The sequence below is a fragment of the Vipera ursinii genome, assembly GCF_947247035.1.
Source record: "Vipera ursinii genome assembly, chromosome: Z".
Classification (NCBI taxonomy): domain Eukaryota; kingdom Metazoa; phylum Chordata; class Lepidosauria; order Squamata; family Viperidae; genus Vipera; species Vipera ursinii.
In genome coordinates, this window is record NC_139517.1 from 109,777,851 (window position 1) to 109,797,736 (window position 19,886).

The 19,886-nt window shown below is 39.0% G+C and overlaps 1 protein-coding gene across 3 annotated transcripts in view; it reads left to right on the forward strand.

Annotated features, from left to right (window-relative positions):
* Window positions 1–581: 581 nt before the first annotated feature.
* Window positions 582–19,886, forward strand: part of WAC (WW domain containing adaptor with coiled-coil) — a 54,012-nt gene continuing 34,707 nt past the window's right edge. Inside the window, exons 1-3 of one of the 3 annotated variants that reach the window (XM_083379422.1) lie at window positions 582–669; window positions 1,240–1,276; window positions 2,850–3,045. In XM_083379422.1, the coding sequence (XP_083235548.1) occupies window positions 2,907–3,045 (139 nt within the window). In that variant the 5' untranslated portion in view covers window positions 582–669; window positions 1,240–1,276; window positions 2,850–2,906. Of the gene's footprint in view, window positions 670–719; window positions 1,097–1,239; window positions 1,277–2,849; window positions 3,046–19,886 lie in introns of those variants that run through there. The other 2 variants (XM_083379421.1, XM_083379423.1) reach the window with 2 other exon arrangements.

Genomic DNA, 19,886 nt, shown 5'->3' on the forward strand with positions numbered 1-19,886 from the left:
AAGGCTTAGAGAGAACAGACCGCAGAGAAAGGTCCTAGGTTAGAATGAGAAAATAAAGCCAAATTCCTACCAAAGTGGTTACTGGTAAAGACCAGCCTCAGCCAAGCTGCAACTATCTCCGACCTCGTTAAGTTCCGCCTTGCACGCGAAGTAAAAGCTCTGCGTCTTTTCCCGCAGGTAACGCGTTTAAAGTTAGGGAGCGGATGAGAGAGAAAAGGCCTCAGCCAATCGGTGGCCAGGGATTGCTCGCGGCACTTGGAACGTTATCGGGAGTTGCTTTTAGAAGTCACGAAAAGTGCCAATCGGACACATTCCTCGTTTTATTTACGGAAATGACCGAAGTAACATCAGATATGGGGACCAAGTCGGAAACGCCTAGCATCGGGAAAACCCGAGGATCATCAAAGCGAGGGCTGTCGGCTTGACGGAAATGTACGATATTTTCCGACTCTGTATCGGGAGCCCAGAGAGCGAGCGCGCAGGCTTTATCTTTCACAGCAAGGGATTTCCGGCATTGAACGGAAACGGCCGATGCCTCTCGGAAGAGAGGCTCTCAGAATCTGAGAGGGGAGGTAGGCGGGGCTTAGGCCTAAGAAAGAGGAAGGTTGTTATTAAAAAAAAAAATCATAGGGGAGGAGTTTGGTCGGAAAGAGCCGACCACAGCCGACGGTAAGCGAAGGCGGTGGCGTCCCAGTTTCCCGGATGTAATCGGACGGCGGTAGTGTTGGGAGCAGTGGCTGAGGGAGGGGGGGAGGCGGCAGCGGCGGGCGAGCGAAGGCGGACCGCGGGGGCGGCGGGGACGTCGTCGTCTTCCGCGCTCCTCTGTGTGCGTGATCGGCGGCGCTGCCTCTCCTCGCGGGTGTGGAGAGGAGATGGGCCCGTGAGCGCCGCTTCCTCCCACAGCCGAGCTGCCTGAGCCGCCCCTCCTCCCTCCCTTCCCCTCCTCTTCCCCGTCCCCGGTCGGAGTGCTGCTTCCCCTTCCCCCCTCGGCGGCGCCCGTGGCCCGGCCGCGCCCTCCTGATCCCCTCAGTCTCTCTCTCACAGGCCGGGCATTGATGGTAATGTATGCGAGGAAACAGCAAAGACTCAATGATGGGTAAATACCCCTTTCCCGTCCCGCCCTCCCCGACTGCGCCTATGTCGCTCTTCTCCCCCCCCCCCGCTCCTCGATGCCAACCGCCAGTAACGGTCGCTCGCTAACGTTACGTTTCTGTCCGTCTCTCTCTTTTTCTCTTCCAGCTGTCACGACCGCAAGGGGGACTCGCAGCCCTACCAGGTACCGATTTCTTCGCCCGCCGCAGTCCCCACATTGAGAGGCCCTGCGGCGGCAACAACTAAAGTGTGGGAGGGCGAGCTAAACTACTCGAGCGCAGGCCTCGGCCGCCGCTGCAGGCCGCACACGAGCCGCCCCTTCCCTTAGCTTCGCTCCGCGCGCGGCCGGCTGGCCGGCCGGGGGAGGAGGGGGCGGCTGCGGCTGGTTTCCTTCGCCAAGCGCGGTGCGCCTGAGGGAGGCAGCGGTAGGGGCCTGGCGGGGCCGGGAAACGAAGCGCTAGGCCCAGTGTGGGGCGGGAAGACGGCATTGTTTTTTTCTCCTAAGGAAACCGGTGGGATGGCGCTAAGGCAGCTCCGCTGGAGTCTAACAAGGGCAGCTGCTTATAGGAACTCTCTCTTAAAACAATAATGGACCCTGGGCCCCTGACCCATAGCGAAAAAAGGCCGTAGGGAATTCTAGTTCTTCAATCCTCCTATTCATAAAGACCTTGTAAATTTGGGGTGGTGGAGGTATTCGGGCAGATGTTGGAGACTCCTGGGAGAGTGTGCCACAACTTTGGCTTGTACTTTGCTTTTCTCCCTTCCCTTTTGCTCCACCACTAGCGAAGAATGGAATGAAAATAATTACTTGACTCTTAAAGTACTGTCAGGTATCAAGCAGAGCTTAATATTTGGAGGCTGTACTAGAAAACAACCTCACCTCTGTAAACATCCACTAGGCAAAAGACCTGTACTCCAAAACTATTGAGATGAAGAGCTGCTAACTAAAGCTGCTTTCTAGGTTGCACTCAATACAACATAAAGTGGTTTTGCTAGGAAAGTACAGGTGCAGCAGTTGCTATGTACCTACAGGTAGTCTTTGAGAATTTATTGAATCTGTAGTCTGAAGAAATTACATTTCTGGAAATACATAATTGCTGTCTTCACAAATGAGATCTTATTGATTAAAATTAAGCAGAAATACTTAAATACTTGGATAAACTAAAATAAGCTTTTGATAGAGACAAGGTATCAGGAAATGCCTCCAGTGCAGTATCATCTAGGAATTAAAAAATGAACACTTATTTATTAATCTGTAGTTTGTGTTTTAAAGAGAAGATCATCCATGTTTGAAAAGTTTGCTGTCTTAAATAGCTAGATGTGTGAACATATTCTCCAATATGTTACAGTGTGTTAAAGATAATGTACAGATCACTGTCTCTTGATTAAGAATCAGGATTTTAAATGCATTATTTTGAATAGATTCCACTGATCAGTGTTAGAGGTCATTAACAAAAAATAAAAATCAAACCTCCAGAATTTGTATTGGGTCATTTTCTGGATAACTTGTTAAGTAGATCTGCAGATTGCTTTGGACAGCTGCAATGCAAACTATTTTTGAATTGTTTTGAATTGAGTTGTTTGAAAAACTTGGTGATATAACATAGAGATTGTGTCCAAGAACAATATTAATTTAGAATATGCTTACGTATATACTTTAAATGTCAGATAGTATATAAAAAATCTAGATAATAAAAATGTTACTTGTAAATTCTAGGTATAATGCCACAACTTAATTTTGTTTAAATTTCTTACAGGCTCTTAAGTACACGTCAAAGAGTCACCCCAGTGGTGGTGATCACCGGCATGACAAGATGCGAGACGCCACAGACCCTTCACCGCCAAATAAAATGTTGCGGCGATCCGATAGTCCTGAAAACAAATACAGTGACAATAGTGGACACAATAAAGCTAAAACCATTCATACTCATAGAGTTAGAGAGAGGGATGGTGGTGAGTTTCCTTTAACCTTTGATTCAACTATGATTTTAATATTTAAATAATTTTGCCTCACCATTATTTCAGCTTGGCACAATACTACATAAAATACATATGTACTGCATAACAATGAAATAGATTTTTAATAGTTCTTTTCATAGTATTTTCTTTACCTTTATCATAGCAAGATTATTGGCTTTTTATATATAAGAAACATATGGCCTGGCAAGTTGAAGTGTTTTCTTTGAAATCATCTTATTTTTGTGCATATATGTTTAGTATTCTTAAATTACCACTTTTATAGAATTCCTTTGAAAATTAGCTAAATCCAGTAGCAAGATAAGATTAGCACATTACAGCTAATACTAGCCAACATATAAAAATAGCACTGGCTATCTGAAAAGCTTTTTTACAAATGGTAGTTTAAAAAGCATGCTAACTATTATTTGGGAAAGCTTCGGATATTTTTTGCCATCAATAGAAGAGAATATTTGTAGCTCAGGGTAGAAGTCTCTGAGCTTGGCTGTTCTCTTGCAGATGTTCCATTACCAAACTAGTACTAGCAAATGTCTGCAGGAAAACAACCAAGCTCAGAGAGCACAAAGGACCCCAAATTTTTTTAATGCGAAAGCAGGCTACAGAGTTGCTGATAGCTTGGTATATGAAGGTGTCTTACCTGAGAGAAATATGGTAAGTTCATTACATGGGCTGGTTCAGCCTGCTGCTTTAACAATTCGGAAGTAAAACTTTACAGAGCCCTTTTAATCATTAGGCTTGGTTTTGTGTGTAGATACTTGGCAGCGTTCTGTACTGTATGCAGTGATCTAGATAGGGGTTTTTGTTCTTACTAGGTTTTCTGAATTCTTCGATCGAACTATTAATTGCTATTTTTAAACCTTATTGCTTCATTAAAGCATTATGGTATTTTATGCTTAAGCAAAATTTAATTCAAGTTGTTTATATGTATGTCAAAAAAGGCAGCTCATTACTATTAATCCGAAAATTAGAAACATTGTACATATACTTCATTTTATAATATAATTCTTATTGGAAATATAAGCTTTTGCTAATTTATTCTTAGAAATGGTTATATCTGAAATATTTTCAAATATGTCTCAGTTCCTATTTAAGATTATTGTAAAAATATGTAAAGCTAGTTAAATAAGAGGGTAGGCTTAGCTTGGGATTCTGTAAATTAGTGGCTTTCCACTAGTGGACTACTTAAGCTAAGGTGAATCTGCTCAAGTAATTTACACAATTTTTCTTGTTTGTATAAACTACTGGGTTTTTCCCCCTCCCAGAATAGAGATTTATACATACTTCTTAGGGTATGGAAAGCAGGAAAACAAAAGAGTGAAAAAAATAAAAAGGAAATGAGCATAATGGTTTTTAAATGAGTCTTATAGGTAAGAATTTTAAAAGATTTTAGAATTTAGAAACTTGAATATACTTTCAGTGGCATAACACTAGATATTCTGTGGCAATCTTCCTTGGAAATAATAAGCTTTATTTCTCTTTACCTTAGAACTATAAATAAAATCATACTTGTGAAAGATTCCTACCCGAAGATGATAGATAGATAGATAGATAGATAGATAGATAGATAGATAGATGATAGATTGATTTATTTATTTATTTATTTATTTATTTATTTATTTATTTATTTATTTATTTGAATTGTGTGCTGCCCATCTTGTATAGATACAACTCTGAGCAGCTTACAAATATTAAAAACAGGTAAATATTAATATGGTATTTCATAGCTTCCAGGAAACTATGTCTTCATATGGACCTGGACATTCAGTAATGTGAATATTGTAACTTGTAAGTCTTAACATAGAACCTCCATTCAACTCTGAAGGATTTTTTTCTTATCTATATTCAAATATTCAGGGTTATAGAAAAATTCAAGAGTAGGGTTATATTGTCAGATACTGTATAGTGGGTTTTTATGAATTGGATAAATTAAACCAGATTTGTTAGTGTTATACATTAAAACAATCTTACACATTGGCTTGTTGGCGTTGCGCTTTACAAATTCAGAAATATTTCCAGGAACACTTTGTTTATGTACATAAAGTTTTCGATATAATTTAATAGTAGTTCTTTTACATCTGGGTTTGATAGATATATTCTACATATATTCAGGTAAGGGATATTTCATTTGTAGTGGAAATAATTTGCAAAGATTGTAATTGTGATTAAAAAATACATTTTGATTAAAGAGATACAAGAGGGTAGATGATAAGAGAATAGGGAAAGAAAGAAGGGAAGGGTGCAAAGCAAAAGAGAAAAAACAGCAACTTCCAACTTTTTTGGTGCAGTAGACTACAGAATACAGTTACATCTTCAACTTTTTGCTTTAGGTACAGTATGTAATGATCAAATTTGATAAAATCAAATTTAATTGTCAAAATCTAAAATCATAGTTTCTTTTTTTCTTTTAAGCATAAAGTCCATAGGCGGTTTCCAAGTGGAAACAAATCTGGATTCCTTCTTTTCTTTAATTACAGCAGTTTTGCTATCCAACCTGATTACTTTTTCCATCCTAAAAAATATATTTTGAGCATACTCCCTAGTGTTTGAATACATCAATAATTCGTTGTTACATGAATTGGGTAAAAGCAATCTGGCAAGTAATTCTGTCCATTTTTTTCTGAAGACTCTGAAAATGGTTCGTCTATAAAGAAAAAAAATGTCGGTATTGCCTTTAGACCATGGGCATGGTATCATCAAATATATGGTAAAATGCTACAAGTGGAAAAAAGGATTTTTGTGTAACTTTTCATAACTTAATTATTTTAATAAAAGCATTCCTTCCAGTGTTCTAAGTTCTAAATATTATATTAAATGTAATTGGTTAAATAAGAAATCAGAATATTTTTAATTGACATGTTCTTTAGCTGGGTAGCAGAAACTTTATAATAATTCCAAGCAACAGTAGAATTTAATGTATAATTGAATAGTAAAGGAACTTTATTTAGGACTGAGTTTTTTAATTAGCTTTTCATACTTGAAATTCAATTTCTAAACTAATACTATATTTTGTATATCTATAATGCAGCTCAATTTAAAGAATAATTTTAAAACTACCCAAAATCTTGTGGAGACTAAAATATTATCTCCCTCTGAGCAGTACTTCAATTTCTTTTATTTTTACTGATTCTCTGTAAATATCATGTGTAAGCCAATGTACTTGCTCAGATACAAGTGTAGCTTAATTTCATTGTTAGGGTCTTTTCATTTGCTCATCAGAGCCAGGATAAAAAGATAAGATTGGTAAAAATAAATCTAGCATCTAGATTGCAGATAGTATCATATCATATCATATCATATATCATATCATATATTATCATATATCATATCATATATTATCATATATCATATATTATATATCATACAACATATATATTATACATTATCAAAGTTAATGCTGTTAATATTTTCTTTAAGTAATGTGGGCATATTGTCTTATACTTTGCTTCTAGTTTTTGAATCAATAAGAGTTTTTATTTCAGAAGAAAACCATACAATTTATTTACCAATAAGTCCAAACGTTTATTAACATTCACAGTGAGACTTTAAAAAAATAAAATGACTAACATGTCAGTTCATCTAACCGTAAAAATATTTCTGTTTTCCATTACCATTTACTTTAAAGGGAAGGAGCATATTTGAGTTTTTCTTCAAAGTTTTAGCTGTTAAAATTGCATTCTCCCAGATAACCTTTTGGGGGTTACATAATGGGCATGGCTGATTCATTGGATTGAACCAGAGATACCAAATACCAGGGATGGGGAATGCTCTTTTTTTCCTCTCTCTTCAGTCTTTCCCAGTCATTACTGTACAGGATAGGGACAGATACATGTAGAAATCTTTTTATTTGACAGATTAATTTAGTTCGAATGTTATCTGATATTGTGGAGCATTCTTCCACTGAAGGTGAGAACTGCCCCCTCTCTTTTGGCTTTCTGAAATGGTTTCAAAACACTGGAGGTTGCTGACGGGGTAAGAAGATGCCATCCCAGTCCCATCTGTTTCTTGGCTCTTGTGGGCATGGTTTTAGCACAGTTTTTAATATTTTAATATTCGTTCATTTTAGTATTTTAACTATTTTTGTTTGTTTCTATAATTTTAAGTCACCTAGAGTCATCTTGTAGGGGAGGTGGGCAGCATGGAAATTTAATAAATTTGTTTATACCTCAACCCTTTTATAACCTTCTATAGTAAGAAGTTTCTACTCTGCTTTGAAATTAAACAATTTCATTTACAGAACTGAATATATTCACTATTATAACATTTCCTGTAGTCATTAATATAGTATATATATTCATTTAAAATAGTAGTGAATGCTTAATAATTTTCAAAAATAAATTATATTCTCTAGAATAACATCTAAAAACTGGTATCCTCTAAATGCTGACAAGACCGAGTGGCTGTACATTCCGGCATCCCGGGACATTCAAAATGTTCCATCTCTTTCTATGGGGGGTGAGTTTTTACCCCCGGTGGATAGGGCTCGCAACTTGGGAGTCCTCCTAGATTCACGGCTTACTCTGGAAGATCACATAGTGGCCGTGACTAGGGGGGCTTTCGCTTAGGTTCGCCTGGTGCGTCAGTTGCGGCCCTATCTGGACCGGGATGCCCTGTGTACGGTCACTCATGCGCTCGTGACCTCTCGTCTGGACTACTGCAATGCTCTTTACATGGGGCTTCCCTTGAAGACCACTCGGAGGCTCCAACTGGTACAGAATGCGGCCGCGAGAGTTGTCTTGGGAGTTTCCCGGTACTCCCATGTTACACCTTTGCTCCGCGAGCTGCATTGGTTACCAGTTGTCTTCCGGGTGAGGTTCAAGGTCTTGGTGATGGTTTTTAAGTCCTTACATGGCATGGGTCCGGAATACCTTGGGGACCACCTGCTGCCGGCGTCGACTCCCCTCCGCCCTGTGCGTTCCCACAGAGAGGGCCTCCTCAGGGTGCCTCCGGTCAGAGAATGCCGGCTGGTGGCCCCCAGGGGGAGGGCCTTCTCTGTGGGCGCCCCGGCTCTATGGAACCAACTGCCGGTTGAGCTCCGGATGGCACCGGATCTTCGCTCCTTCCGGCGCGGGTTAAAGACCCATTTATTCGAACAAGCTGGCCTGGCCTGATGGGGGAACGTGAGGGTTTTAATAGGTTTTATATTCTGATTGTTTTAATTGGGCAATTATTTAATCCTTCTTTTAACTTTTGTATTTCTATTTATATGCCCTGTTCATTGTCCTGAGTCCTTCGGGAGAAGGGCGGTATAAAAATTTAAATAAATAAATAAATAATAAATAAATAAATATGCTAGAATTCAATACTATATTAATATGCTCTTAATTGCTGGGATAAGTTCTAATTCATATTTTCCCAGTACTAACTTTGGCAAGGCTATTTTAGTAATTCAGGGCTGACTTGATAAAGGTGGATTGTATGAAGTTTTCACATAAAAGATATTATATTGGGGAAAAAACAGTTATTAAGTTTGCTTGATGAAGTCATTGAGGATTTTAAAGGTCAATACTACAATCCTATAAATGTGCTTAGAAATTACTTAAAATGTCAATCAATTTAGTATAATTTGATTTGGAGAAACATTCTAAACAAAGTATTCTAATTCTAGACAGTAGCTTTAGAATTTGTTATTTTGATACATTACAATTCACATTTTGATCTGACTTAAGGAAATAAGTGCTTTGGAATATTGTAGTAGATGACTGAAATTAGAGAGGTGATTGTGGGAATATAGTCCTAATGGATATGCTATGCTTTCAGGGCTTCATGAATAGAGGTGGACAATGGGCTACAAAAATAAAGTTAATAAAATAGAGGAAGGCAATGCCAAATTCAAACACAAAATAAAAAATAATATGGCATTCAATTGCAAGAAAAAAAATCAAAATAGTTTTCCCAGTAGTAATATACAGTTGTGAAACTTGGATATTGAGAAAAGTAAAAATAAAATAAAATGACTCTCTTGAGGTTAATGTTCAGCAAGCGGAAACTCACATAGTTAACTGTTCTTGGAAAAGTTATGTAATGTTACTGGAGGAAGATTGGACTGGCAAGCATTTGTCCTTGAGTTGAACTCTTCTAGATTTCATTGAAATAATTTTATTCAATTGCTAAGTCGTGTCTGATTCCCGTAGACCATAGCATGCCAGGCTCCCCTGTCCTCCATTGTCTCATGTTCATTGTATCAATGAGACTAACCATCTCATTCTCTGCTGTCCCCTTCTCCTTTTGCCCTCAATCTTTCCTAACTTTAAAGTCTTTTCCAATGAGTCCTCTCTCTTCTTATTAGGTGGCCAAAGCATTTTTGAGTTTAGCTTCAGAAGTTGTCCTTTCAAGAAACAGATTGATTTCCTTTAGGATTGACCGATTTGATCTTGCAGCTCAAAGACCCTATGAGTCTACACCAGCACCACAATTTGCATCAGTTCTTCAAAGTTCAGCCTTTCTTATGGTCCAGCTCTCATAGCCATACATTACTACTGGGAAAACCATAGCTTTGACTATGAAGACCTTTGTTGGCAACGTGATATCTCTGCTTTTTAATATAATAATAATAATAATAATAATAATAATAATAATAATAATAATAATAAGAAGAAGAAGAAGAAGAAGAAGTAGTTGGAAGGGACCTTGGAGGTCATCTAGTCCAACCCCCTGCTCAGGCAGGAAACCCTATACCATTTCAGACAAGTGGCTGTTTTTGCAGTATCTTTCCTACTGAGGAGCAAGTGTCTTAATTTCATCACTGTAGTCACTGTGTGATCTTGGTGCCCAAGAAAATAAAATAGTTAACTTCTTCCATTTCTTTCCCTTCTATTTGTCAGAAAGTGATGATACCATGATCTTAGTTTTTTTAGCTAACTTTTAAAGTTTCAAGCCAACTTTTGTACTCGTTCAAATGGTGTAATTCTGGATCTCTTAATCAGGTATGGCTTAAAAGCCTGTTGCAGGCCTGGCAGGATTGGTTCACAAGTGTTGATCACTTTTCATTTCGCATTTTGGTGTTTGAAAGATGCTTTCAGATATCAGTTTTTCTCCAATATTGTTGAGCAATTACTGAACACTGGGGGAAGTTATGTGGAGATTTATATCACAGTTTTACCAGTGAGTGCCCCAGACCAGCGGTCCCCAACATTTTCACCTTGGTGGTCTGGGGTGTGACTGGCAGGTGCATGAGTGTACACAGGTCCATTGGTGTGAGCGGTGCACATGTGCACCCTCTGCTTGTGCAAATGGAGCTACATGCGTGAGTGGTAAACCCTTGCACTCATGCATGAAACTCCACTTGTGTAAGCCGAGGGCAATTCAGCGAAGGGTGTTTGTGCTTCTGCACAAAGCTCCATTCGCGCAAATGGAGGTTTGTATGTAAGTGCCCTCGCCTCACGTGAGGGTAACTTCACACATGAGCACAGGTGCCCTCCACTCAGGTGCCCTCTTCTTGTGCAAGTGGAGCTTTGTGCATGAGTGCAAGGGCCCACAGTCATGTGAGTGGAGCTTTACGCGTGCATGCTTACCCATCGCTCACGCAGCCCAGTTTCGAACAGGCTGCAGGCTGGTAGTAGGCCACAGCCTGGGGGTTGGGGAACTGTGCCGCAGGCCATTTCTTTGTTTTCCACATAGAAACAATTTTAAGTATACTGAATTTTTAAATAGTTGTCCAGAGGTGATTTGGAGATGAATAAAAATTAAGATCATGCAACAATGCTTTGGACTGTAAAACTAGCTGATCAAGATGAGTCTTTTGGTTCTCAGTGAAATTACATTCCCCTTGAAAGACCAGATTTGCGGTTTGAAGAGTTTCTCTAAAATGATCATTACCTGTTTTAGTGCTTAAGAATCTTTTTTATCTTGGATTTTTTTGGAATTGATTAAATCATACAGTATTCTGGAAGGGACCTTGAAGATCTTCTAGTCCTACTCCCATTGTATTAGATTTTAGTGCTGGGACAGGGGAATGCGACCGTTATATAGGTAGCAGAACTTGTTTTAAATGTGGCATTAAGTATTCCCCACTAGTTTTGAACTGTAAATGTGTCATCTTTGATCTCTGACATTAATTTTGGTTCATGACAGGTACAGATAAAAAAATTACATAAAGAGAAAATACCTCTCAGACTTATGGATTTCTTTTGCATGTCTGTAACACTGATTTAACCTAGCCAGAATTTATAGTGACCACTAGATTGGGAGATCTCCTATTCATGTCTTTTGTAGTTTAATAATTAAGAAGAGTAAGTGGGCTGATCAGTTCTGATTGGCAGTAAAAAGACCCTTTAGGACAGTGTGAAAGATAAATGGCCTATATCAGACATGTCAAACACAAGGCCTGGGGGCCGGATCCGGCCCGCGAAGTGGTTTCATGTGGCCCACGTAGCCATCCTGGAAACAGTGAGGGAACGGCCCCCACTGCCTTGGCCCTGGCCCAGAGACCCTCCTTCTGCCAGAGACCCCCAGATCTGTCCCACTCCTGCCCAGGCCCCCTTGATGCGAATGATGTAGAGCTGGCCATGCCCTCCCAGTAGGCCATACGCACTCTAGCCACGTCCTCCCAGTAGGCCACGCCCACCCTGGCCATACCCACCTGGCCCCTTGAGGGCAACTGTAATGCTGATGCGGCCCTCAATGAAATTGAGTTTGACACCCCTGTATATAAAGGGTCGGCAGAGAGGAACTACTGTGGATCCTGTTGGTCAAAGAATTCCAACTCCTGGGATTCAGAAGAGTCTTTTCTGCTATAGCATTTGTCCTTTGGAACATCCTACCCTCCAATGTGAGATCAGCTTTCATCCTCATCTCCTTCGATAAAAGCCTGAATGCCTAGTTTTGCCAGTTGGCCCGGGGACCCAATAGGAGAGTATCACACTGAAGGTGGCTACTAGATTGATAGCACCCTCCCTTGCTTCCCTGCTCCCTCACCTGCCCATCTTTTATTCTAATATTACTGTTTTCTCATTGTTTTCTTTTTCATGGTTTATTCTATTGTTTATTGTTTCATTGTTTATTCTTATTCACTGTTATGTTTATACTTCTTTTCATTTCTCCATTTTTATTGTAAGTCACACGGAGTAGCCTTATTGTGAGATAGGAGCAAATAAATTTAACAAATAGAGATAAAGATTGAGCTAAAATAAAATTTCAGGAAATTGAATCTTGATACATTTAATTGCAGAAGTGGTTAATCTGGAATATATAAAAACAACTGTAATGCAGCATATATGTGCGGCTTCTAATTCCAGTGTATCACATGGAATACAAGGAGCATAAAACTATATGAATACTTAGAAATCATTCTCCTTGGCTTCTCTTAATAAATGCATTTCATTTGCATGTCATTACGCGCTAATTAAAATTCAGACAGAATGGAAAAACATTTGTTCAGGTTCAATTCTGTGAAGATTTAAGTACATATCTATTGGAAATCGGATCTATAGGAGATAAGGAAATGACTGGCTATCCATATGAGGGTTCTTGGGCACTCTTTTATGATAGAACCTCTTCAAATTCTTGGGCTTTGAAAGTGATGGAATGAGTACGCTGGTAGCTAAAATGCAAATGACAGAGAATTTAGGCTAGATTCTCTCACAGCCATGATTTGTTGATATGTTTACGACAGTAACAGTGAAAAAAGAGAGAAAAAATCCATACTAATCATTGCTGTCCTGATTGCAAATAACACTGAGCTATAGTGTTTTGAGTTTCATGTGGTGTATGCATCTGGATGGTACCAGGTTGTATTATTACAGCATAGTATAGCTCCTCCCACATTCATTCACTCTGGTATCAGCTCTTTGAGACACATGATTAAGGGGGGGTGTGTGATTGAAAAACCTAAACATTGAAGTATTAATAGTCCTACAAGAGAAGATGGTACTGCTATTGCTGCATAAGTATTAAAAGTGCAATTTGATTGATTACATGCCAACAAGTAATTGTTGGCTCTTGACAAACATAGATTTTATCCATTATGATTTATCCCTAACATCCTTCAGATCTTTGAAGGGTGCAGTTATTAACACTATAACTGAATCCATCCACTTGCTTGCTGGTCATCTTTTCTTCACCTTTCCTACCTTTTTTGTTAAAAGAAGCACAAAATATACTATATGCCTTTAAATATAAATAGCCATAATTGGAATATGAGCCCGAATTGTATTAGCTAATCATCATTAAAAATTGGATGATGATATTTTAGTTGTTTGGATTACTTGACTGCTTTTGAAAACATTAACTATGGTATTTATCTGGCCTGCCTTGTAGGTATGTGGCAGATGTGGCATTATATGTTGTTCTGTTGGATTGCACCAGCAAGCAGATAAAACAATCAAAAATATCCAGTTCATCCAGTGGGTAGTGTTTTTCAGTGTTAATAATAATTCTAGTGTTTATGATATAGTTGATTTTTTAAGTTAAAAACTGTTAGTGATTAATACAAGATTTTGTTTACATTTCAAAGTTGATGCAAACAGCCTTGTGAATAAAATAATGCAAATCTTTATTTCCAAAAAAACCAAAACAAAAACCCAAGTTGATAGAACATTCATATCCATACTTGGCAGTTTTAAAGCAAGTTATATTAATAGAGAAGTTGCTTGAGATGAAGTCTGCCTGTAATCGAACTTTTATGCCTCCATAAAATGATTCTGAAGTATGTTGTTTGAATGAGCATTTATAGACATCACATTTGGGGTTATATTGCTTTTTCCTGAATACTGCCATTTTGAGCGTACAGTCCTCGACTTACAACCATTTGTTTAATGACCATTCAAAGCTACAAGGGCACAAAAGTGACTTATTACAATTTTTCACATTTATGACAGCTTCCCCACAGCCAGATGATTAAAATTCAGACAATTGGCAACTGGCTCATATCTATGATGGTTGCATGACCCCCCTGGAGGTCCCTCTGGAGGTCATGTGATCACTTTTTGCAACCTGACAAGCAAAGTCAGATTTACTGCAGTGATTCACTTAACAAATGTGGCAAAAAGGTTGTAAAATGGGGCAAAACTCACTTAACTGTCACTTGGCAGCATAAATTTGGAGTTCAATTGTGGTCATAAGTCAAGCACTACATGTATACTTTTCAGGTAAAAGTGTGGTAACTGCTTTCTTGTTCACGTTTTTGGATTTTATGCTCCAAAGAAGAGGTTAAATGGAAAATTTTGATAACTGATGAAATTTTAAAAAGCAAATTTAATACAGATGAAGCAGTGTTCTGTAGTAGTGGTTTTTGAATATTTAAATGAATACAAATGACAAAAAATTTTATGCCTTGAAGCTGTGATGTTTGGATGGGAGATAACAGGCTTCTTCAGCTCAACCCTGCAAAATTAAGTGGCTGTGGTTTTTCAAACATTTAAACCCCCCCCCATTAAAATATAAAAGACCTGAAGATTCTCCTTTACTCAGCATGAGATTATACTTTCCCAGACAGAGTCAGTGCACACTTGGGGGTTCTCTGGATTCTCAACTCCTGCTGAAAGAGCAAGTAGAGGCCGTGGCTCTTTTGCATAGATTTGTCTTATGTAGCACTTGTGTCCATTCCTGTGCCAAGAGGCAGTATTGTTGTATTGTTGTTTGCTACTTTTATTACATGTGTAATATTAGTGGTAGGTTCTGGCCCTCTGAGCTCATTCCTAGTCCCTACACAGCATACCCATGATGGCCTAGAGCTTCTGCTGCTGATGAGTGCCAGGTTATTTATTTTTATTTTTTTTTATTTTAATTCCATTTATATCCCGCCCTTCTCCGAAGACTCAGGGCGGCTTACAAGGTTAGTTAACAGCAAGACTCCCTTTATTCAAGATCTAATTGAGGAGGAATGAGCCAACCTGGCTTGCATCACTGAGACCTTGCTGACACCCAAGGAGACAGTTCTTCTCTGAAGATTTTTCCAGCCGAGTTTAGGATTGGCTCGAGCTGAGACCTCAGGCAGGGTTCTAGTGGTCATCAGAAACTCTTGTTTGGCCTTCAGGGGTCTTGTTCCCCAAGCCTCTAATTGTGAGACCCTGTTTCTGAAGCTAGACTCATGGGATCAGTTAGGATTATTGCTAGTATGCCACCCTCCCTGCTGCTTACCGTGTTTCCCTGAAAATAAGACTCGGTCTTATTTTCTTTTGGGCTCTGAAATAAGCACTAGGGCAGGGGTAGGCAACCTCGGCTCTTTTATGACTCATGGACTTCAACTCCCAGAATTCCTGAGTCAGCATTCTGGGAGTTGAAGTCCATGAGTCATAAAAGAGCCGAGGTTGCCTACCCCTGCACTAGGGTTTATTTTTGGGGTAGGTCTTACCCCTGGCGAGCATGCGGGGGCAGGGCCTGTGCATGGGGTGGAGATGCAGCGCGGCGATGATTGGGCAATGTCAGTGTGGTGGCAGACCAAATACAGTATGGTAAAGGTACTGTATGACAGAGTTTGGGGTGGGTGGGGGTGCACATCCCCTTGCATGCCAGGCCAGCTCCTGCAGTTGTGGGCAGCTGTGCTGGTGGTGGCAGGAAGGGCACCGAGCCAGGGGCAGCCAGACCGATGCTCCTCTGGGTGGAGTGGGGGTCCTTTGCCTCTGGGTTTCTGGGGCGCTGCCTTATTGGCCTGGCCTTGCTTGGCCTGTCCGAGAGGTGAGCAGGGAGGCGGCAGCCCTGGGCCAAAATAGCAGATAGAGCACCTGAGGGTTGGGGATGGAGTGGCTGTCCTGCTTTCAATGCCCATATTGGCTGTCCCTTCCCTGCCAGCCAGAATGCAGCCATGTTTGCTGTGTCGGTAGATGCCAGCCTTTCCTCCGGCGGGCCTGGCAGCTGCTGTAAAGTGACATACCCATTTCAGTGCCTGGTGCCTTTAGGGGCTTTATCTTGGCACCTGCTTTCCATCTCTGTTGCATTTCTCTGTGGCCACAGAACCGCAGAACCACCACCCAAATGCCCTCACTTCCCCCAAGCATTTCTTTAAAAAAAAACTATTGCAAATTTTATTATTTAAAACTTTGGACAAGGTGTTAACAGTCTGACATTCCTTCTTGTCTTACATCATTTTTGTGTTTTATATACATATATACACTTTATAGGGATGCGGTGGCTCAGTGGGTTAGGACACTGAGCTTGTCGATCAGAAGGTCGGCAGTTTGGCGGGTCGAATCCCGAGTGCTGCGTAACAGAGTGAGTGCCTGTTACTCGTCCCAGCTTCTGCCAACCTAGCAGTTGGAAAGCACGTAAAAATGCAAGTAGAAAAATAGGGACCACTACGGTGGGAAGGTAACAGCATTCCATGCGTCTTTGGTGTCTAGTCATGCCGGCCACATGACCACGGAGACGTCCTCGGACAAACGCTGGCTTTTCGGCTTTGAAATGGAGATGAGCACCAGCCCCTAGAGTTGGAAACGACTAGCACGCATGTGCGGGGGAACCTTTACCTTATACACTTTATGTACATATCATTTATATACAATTATACAATATTAAATCTTATCAACCACCCTATTCTAGTAATATGTGAAATCAGCATCCTGTATATTTCTGTTGAGACCTTCCTTTCTGTTCCCACCATAGGTAAAACCTATTCCAAATTTTGTAGTAATCTGACTGATCTTTATTTTTAATTTCCAAAGTTAACTTGTCCATTTCTGCCCACGCCCAAATTTTATTTATCACTTCACTCTTGTCTGGTATTTCACTGTTTTTCCATTTCTGGGTGAATATCATTCTCGTTGCTGTGATGATGTGTATCATTATATATAACTCTTCTTTGGTATATTTCTCTTTTGTTATGCCTAGTAGGAAAAATTCTGGTCTATAATCTACACTCCGTCCTGATATTTCTTCTAACCATATCCGAATCCTTTGCCAATACTTTTGCGTCTTATTACAGGACCACCAAACATGAAAATAAGTACCTAATTCTTTGGAACACTTCCAACAGCTAGGGGATATTGTCTTGTACATTTTGGCTAATCGTGCTGGGGGGAGATGCCACCGGTAAATCATTTTATATAAATTTTCTTTATAAGCTGAGGACAGCATTATCTTTTTATTTTTATCCCAGAGAGTTTGCCAAATGTCAAAATCTATGCCATGTCCCAAATTTTTAGCCCATATCAGCATTGGTTCTTTAACTTGTTCCTCAAACACTTTGTACCCCAATAGCAAATTACACAATTTCGTTATTTGTTTCTCATCTGGCCCCAATAAAATTTTATCCAATGCAGTTTCTTGAATATTTATCCCCCACTCTTTCTCTTTCCCATATCTTGTTTGTATTTGTAGTTAAGCCCACTATTCCAATTCTAGTTCCTGTCTAGATTTCAATTCTCCCACTTCATTCGTAATATCTTTGTATGTAATGCTATTTTCCAAATTAAACAAATTTGGGTAAACTATTGCTTCAAGGGTGGACAACCAGACTGGTACTTTAATGTAATTTTGTTTTCTAATTTTATTCCAAATTTTAAGTTGCGCCTGTCTAATCCGATGGTTTTGAAAATGTTGATATAGCCCTTGTTTCTCATTCCATAGGAATGCGTGCCAGCCTAAATGCAGATCATGGCCTTCTAAAGTTAATCTTATTCTTTAAAATTGTCCATTCTCTAATCCAGGTTAATGCCGCTGCGTGATAATATGTTTCCCAGTCTGGTACTCCAAAACCCCCATTTTCTTTAACATCCTGCAGATGTTTCATTTTAATCCTTGATTTTTTCCCTTGCCATATAAAATTTAATGTCAATTTGTTCAGATTCCCAAATTTTTTTTGATCAAGTTGTATAGGAATATTTTGGAACAGGAATAGGATTATACAAATAAAATTATTATTATTATTATTATTTTAGGTAGTACATTCATTTTTACGACAGCAATTCTCCCTAACAATGAAAGGCTCAAATTTCCCCATCTTTCTAGGTCTTCTTTTATTTGTTTCACTCTTTTGTCATAATTGTTTTCTTTGATTGAAGTGCATCTGGCCGTAATAGTAATTCCTAGATATTTTATCTTTTTAACTATTTGTATATCCATAATCCTAGCCAAGTTTTCTTTCTGTTTATTCATCATATTTTTAACAATCATTTTAGTTTTACCCTTATTTATTTTCAGCCCAGTGGCTTCTCCATATTTATCTAGTTCTTCCAACAATTTTGGTACCAATTGTTGTAGATCCTCCATGATAAAGACCAAATGGTCCGCAAATACTTCAAGTTTAAAAATTTCTCTTTTAATTTCTAATCCTTTATATGTGGTTCATTTCTAATTATCCTCGTTAGGACCTTTAGCATCAGTATAAATAGTAATGGGGATAAAGGGCATCCTTGTCGTGTTCCTTTTTGTATTTGAAATTTCCTGGTTGCTTCCCCATTTATTATTATTTTAGCTTCATGGCCACTTAATGTTATCAAAGGCCTTCTGGGCATCTAGGAATAATAATGCCATTTTTTGTCCACTATGTATTTCATAATATTCTAGCGTGTCCAATATTATCCTAATGTTGTGCTTAGTTTGTCTTTTGGCTAGAAATCCGTTCTGATCCACATGTATAAAATCATTTAAAAACCTTTTTAATCGCTCAGCTATAATTGTAAATATCTTATAGTCAGAATTAAGTAAAGATATTGGTCTGTAGTTTTGAATTGATGTATGGTGTGTGTTATCTTTTGGGATCAGGACAATATTCGCCTCTGACCATGACTGGGGTTTTTGCTTCATCCAGGACCGCGTTAAACACATCCAGTAAAGGTTGTCCTAAAATGTTTTGTTGTTCCTTATAGATTTCTATCGGGAGGCCGTCAGGACCCGATGCTTTATTATTTTTTTGTTTATTAATGGCCGTAATCACCTCTGACATCCTAATTTCTTCATTAAACATATTTTTAATTTCCTCCGTAACTTTTGGTAGTGTTGCTTTTTTTGAAACATTCCTCTGCTTTCTCCTCATTTTCCTGGCTATCTTCCTTATATAATTTCTCATAAAATTCCTGGGCTATAATTTTTTTCTCCTCTTCTTGATCGTGTATTCTCCCTTTGTCATCTCGTAATTTACTAATCCAATTTTTCTCCTTTTGTTTTTCAATTTGTGTGCAAGCCATTGACCAGGTTTGTTTGCATTTTCGAAGAAGTTCTGTTTTATACGTCTTTTCTTTTGTGCTAATTTTTCTTTTTCTAAGACGTTAAGTTTACGTTTAATTAAGTCCATTTGTTGTTTTACATTCTTTTTTTGTGGTTCTTGTTGGAGTATTGTTTCTAATCTTTTGTATTCCCCTTCTAACATTTTCTGTTGTTGTTTCTTCTCCTTATTCTTTTTCGCCATATATGCTATAGCTACTCCTCTCATAATTGCCTTAGCTGTGTCCCAATGATTTTGGACAGAGGTGTCTTCGGCTTTATTTTCTTTAAAAAAGAAGTCCAATTCTCTCTCCATCTTTAATCTGAAGTCATCTTCTTTTAATATTGATCTTTGTATAGTCCATCTAGATGTTTTTTTGTACCCTTTCCAGCTAAATTTCACAGGATTGTGGTCTGCCCAGGTGCTTGTCTCTATACACACATCTTCAACTTCAGAGTTAATTTTCCTTGACGTCCACACCATGTCAATCCTAGACCATGAGCTATGTCGATTAGAGTAGCATGTATACTGTCTAGCCTCACGATTCCTTTCTCTCCATATGTCCTGAATGTTTTAGATCTTTGGCCAATTTAAAAAAAGGATCTTGGTAGTGTTCTTCTTTTCCTTTTCTTGGTCTTGTTACCCTTGTAGTCCAAGTTATTATCAATAATAACATTAAAGCCTCTTAGCACACAGATCTCATCGTAATCTATATCACTTATCTTACTATGTAACATTTTAA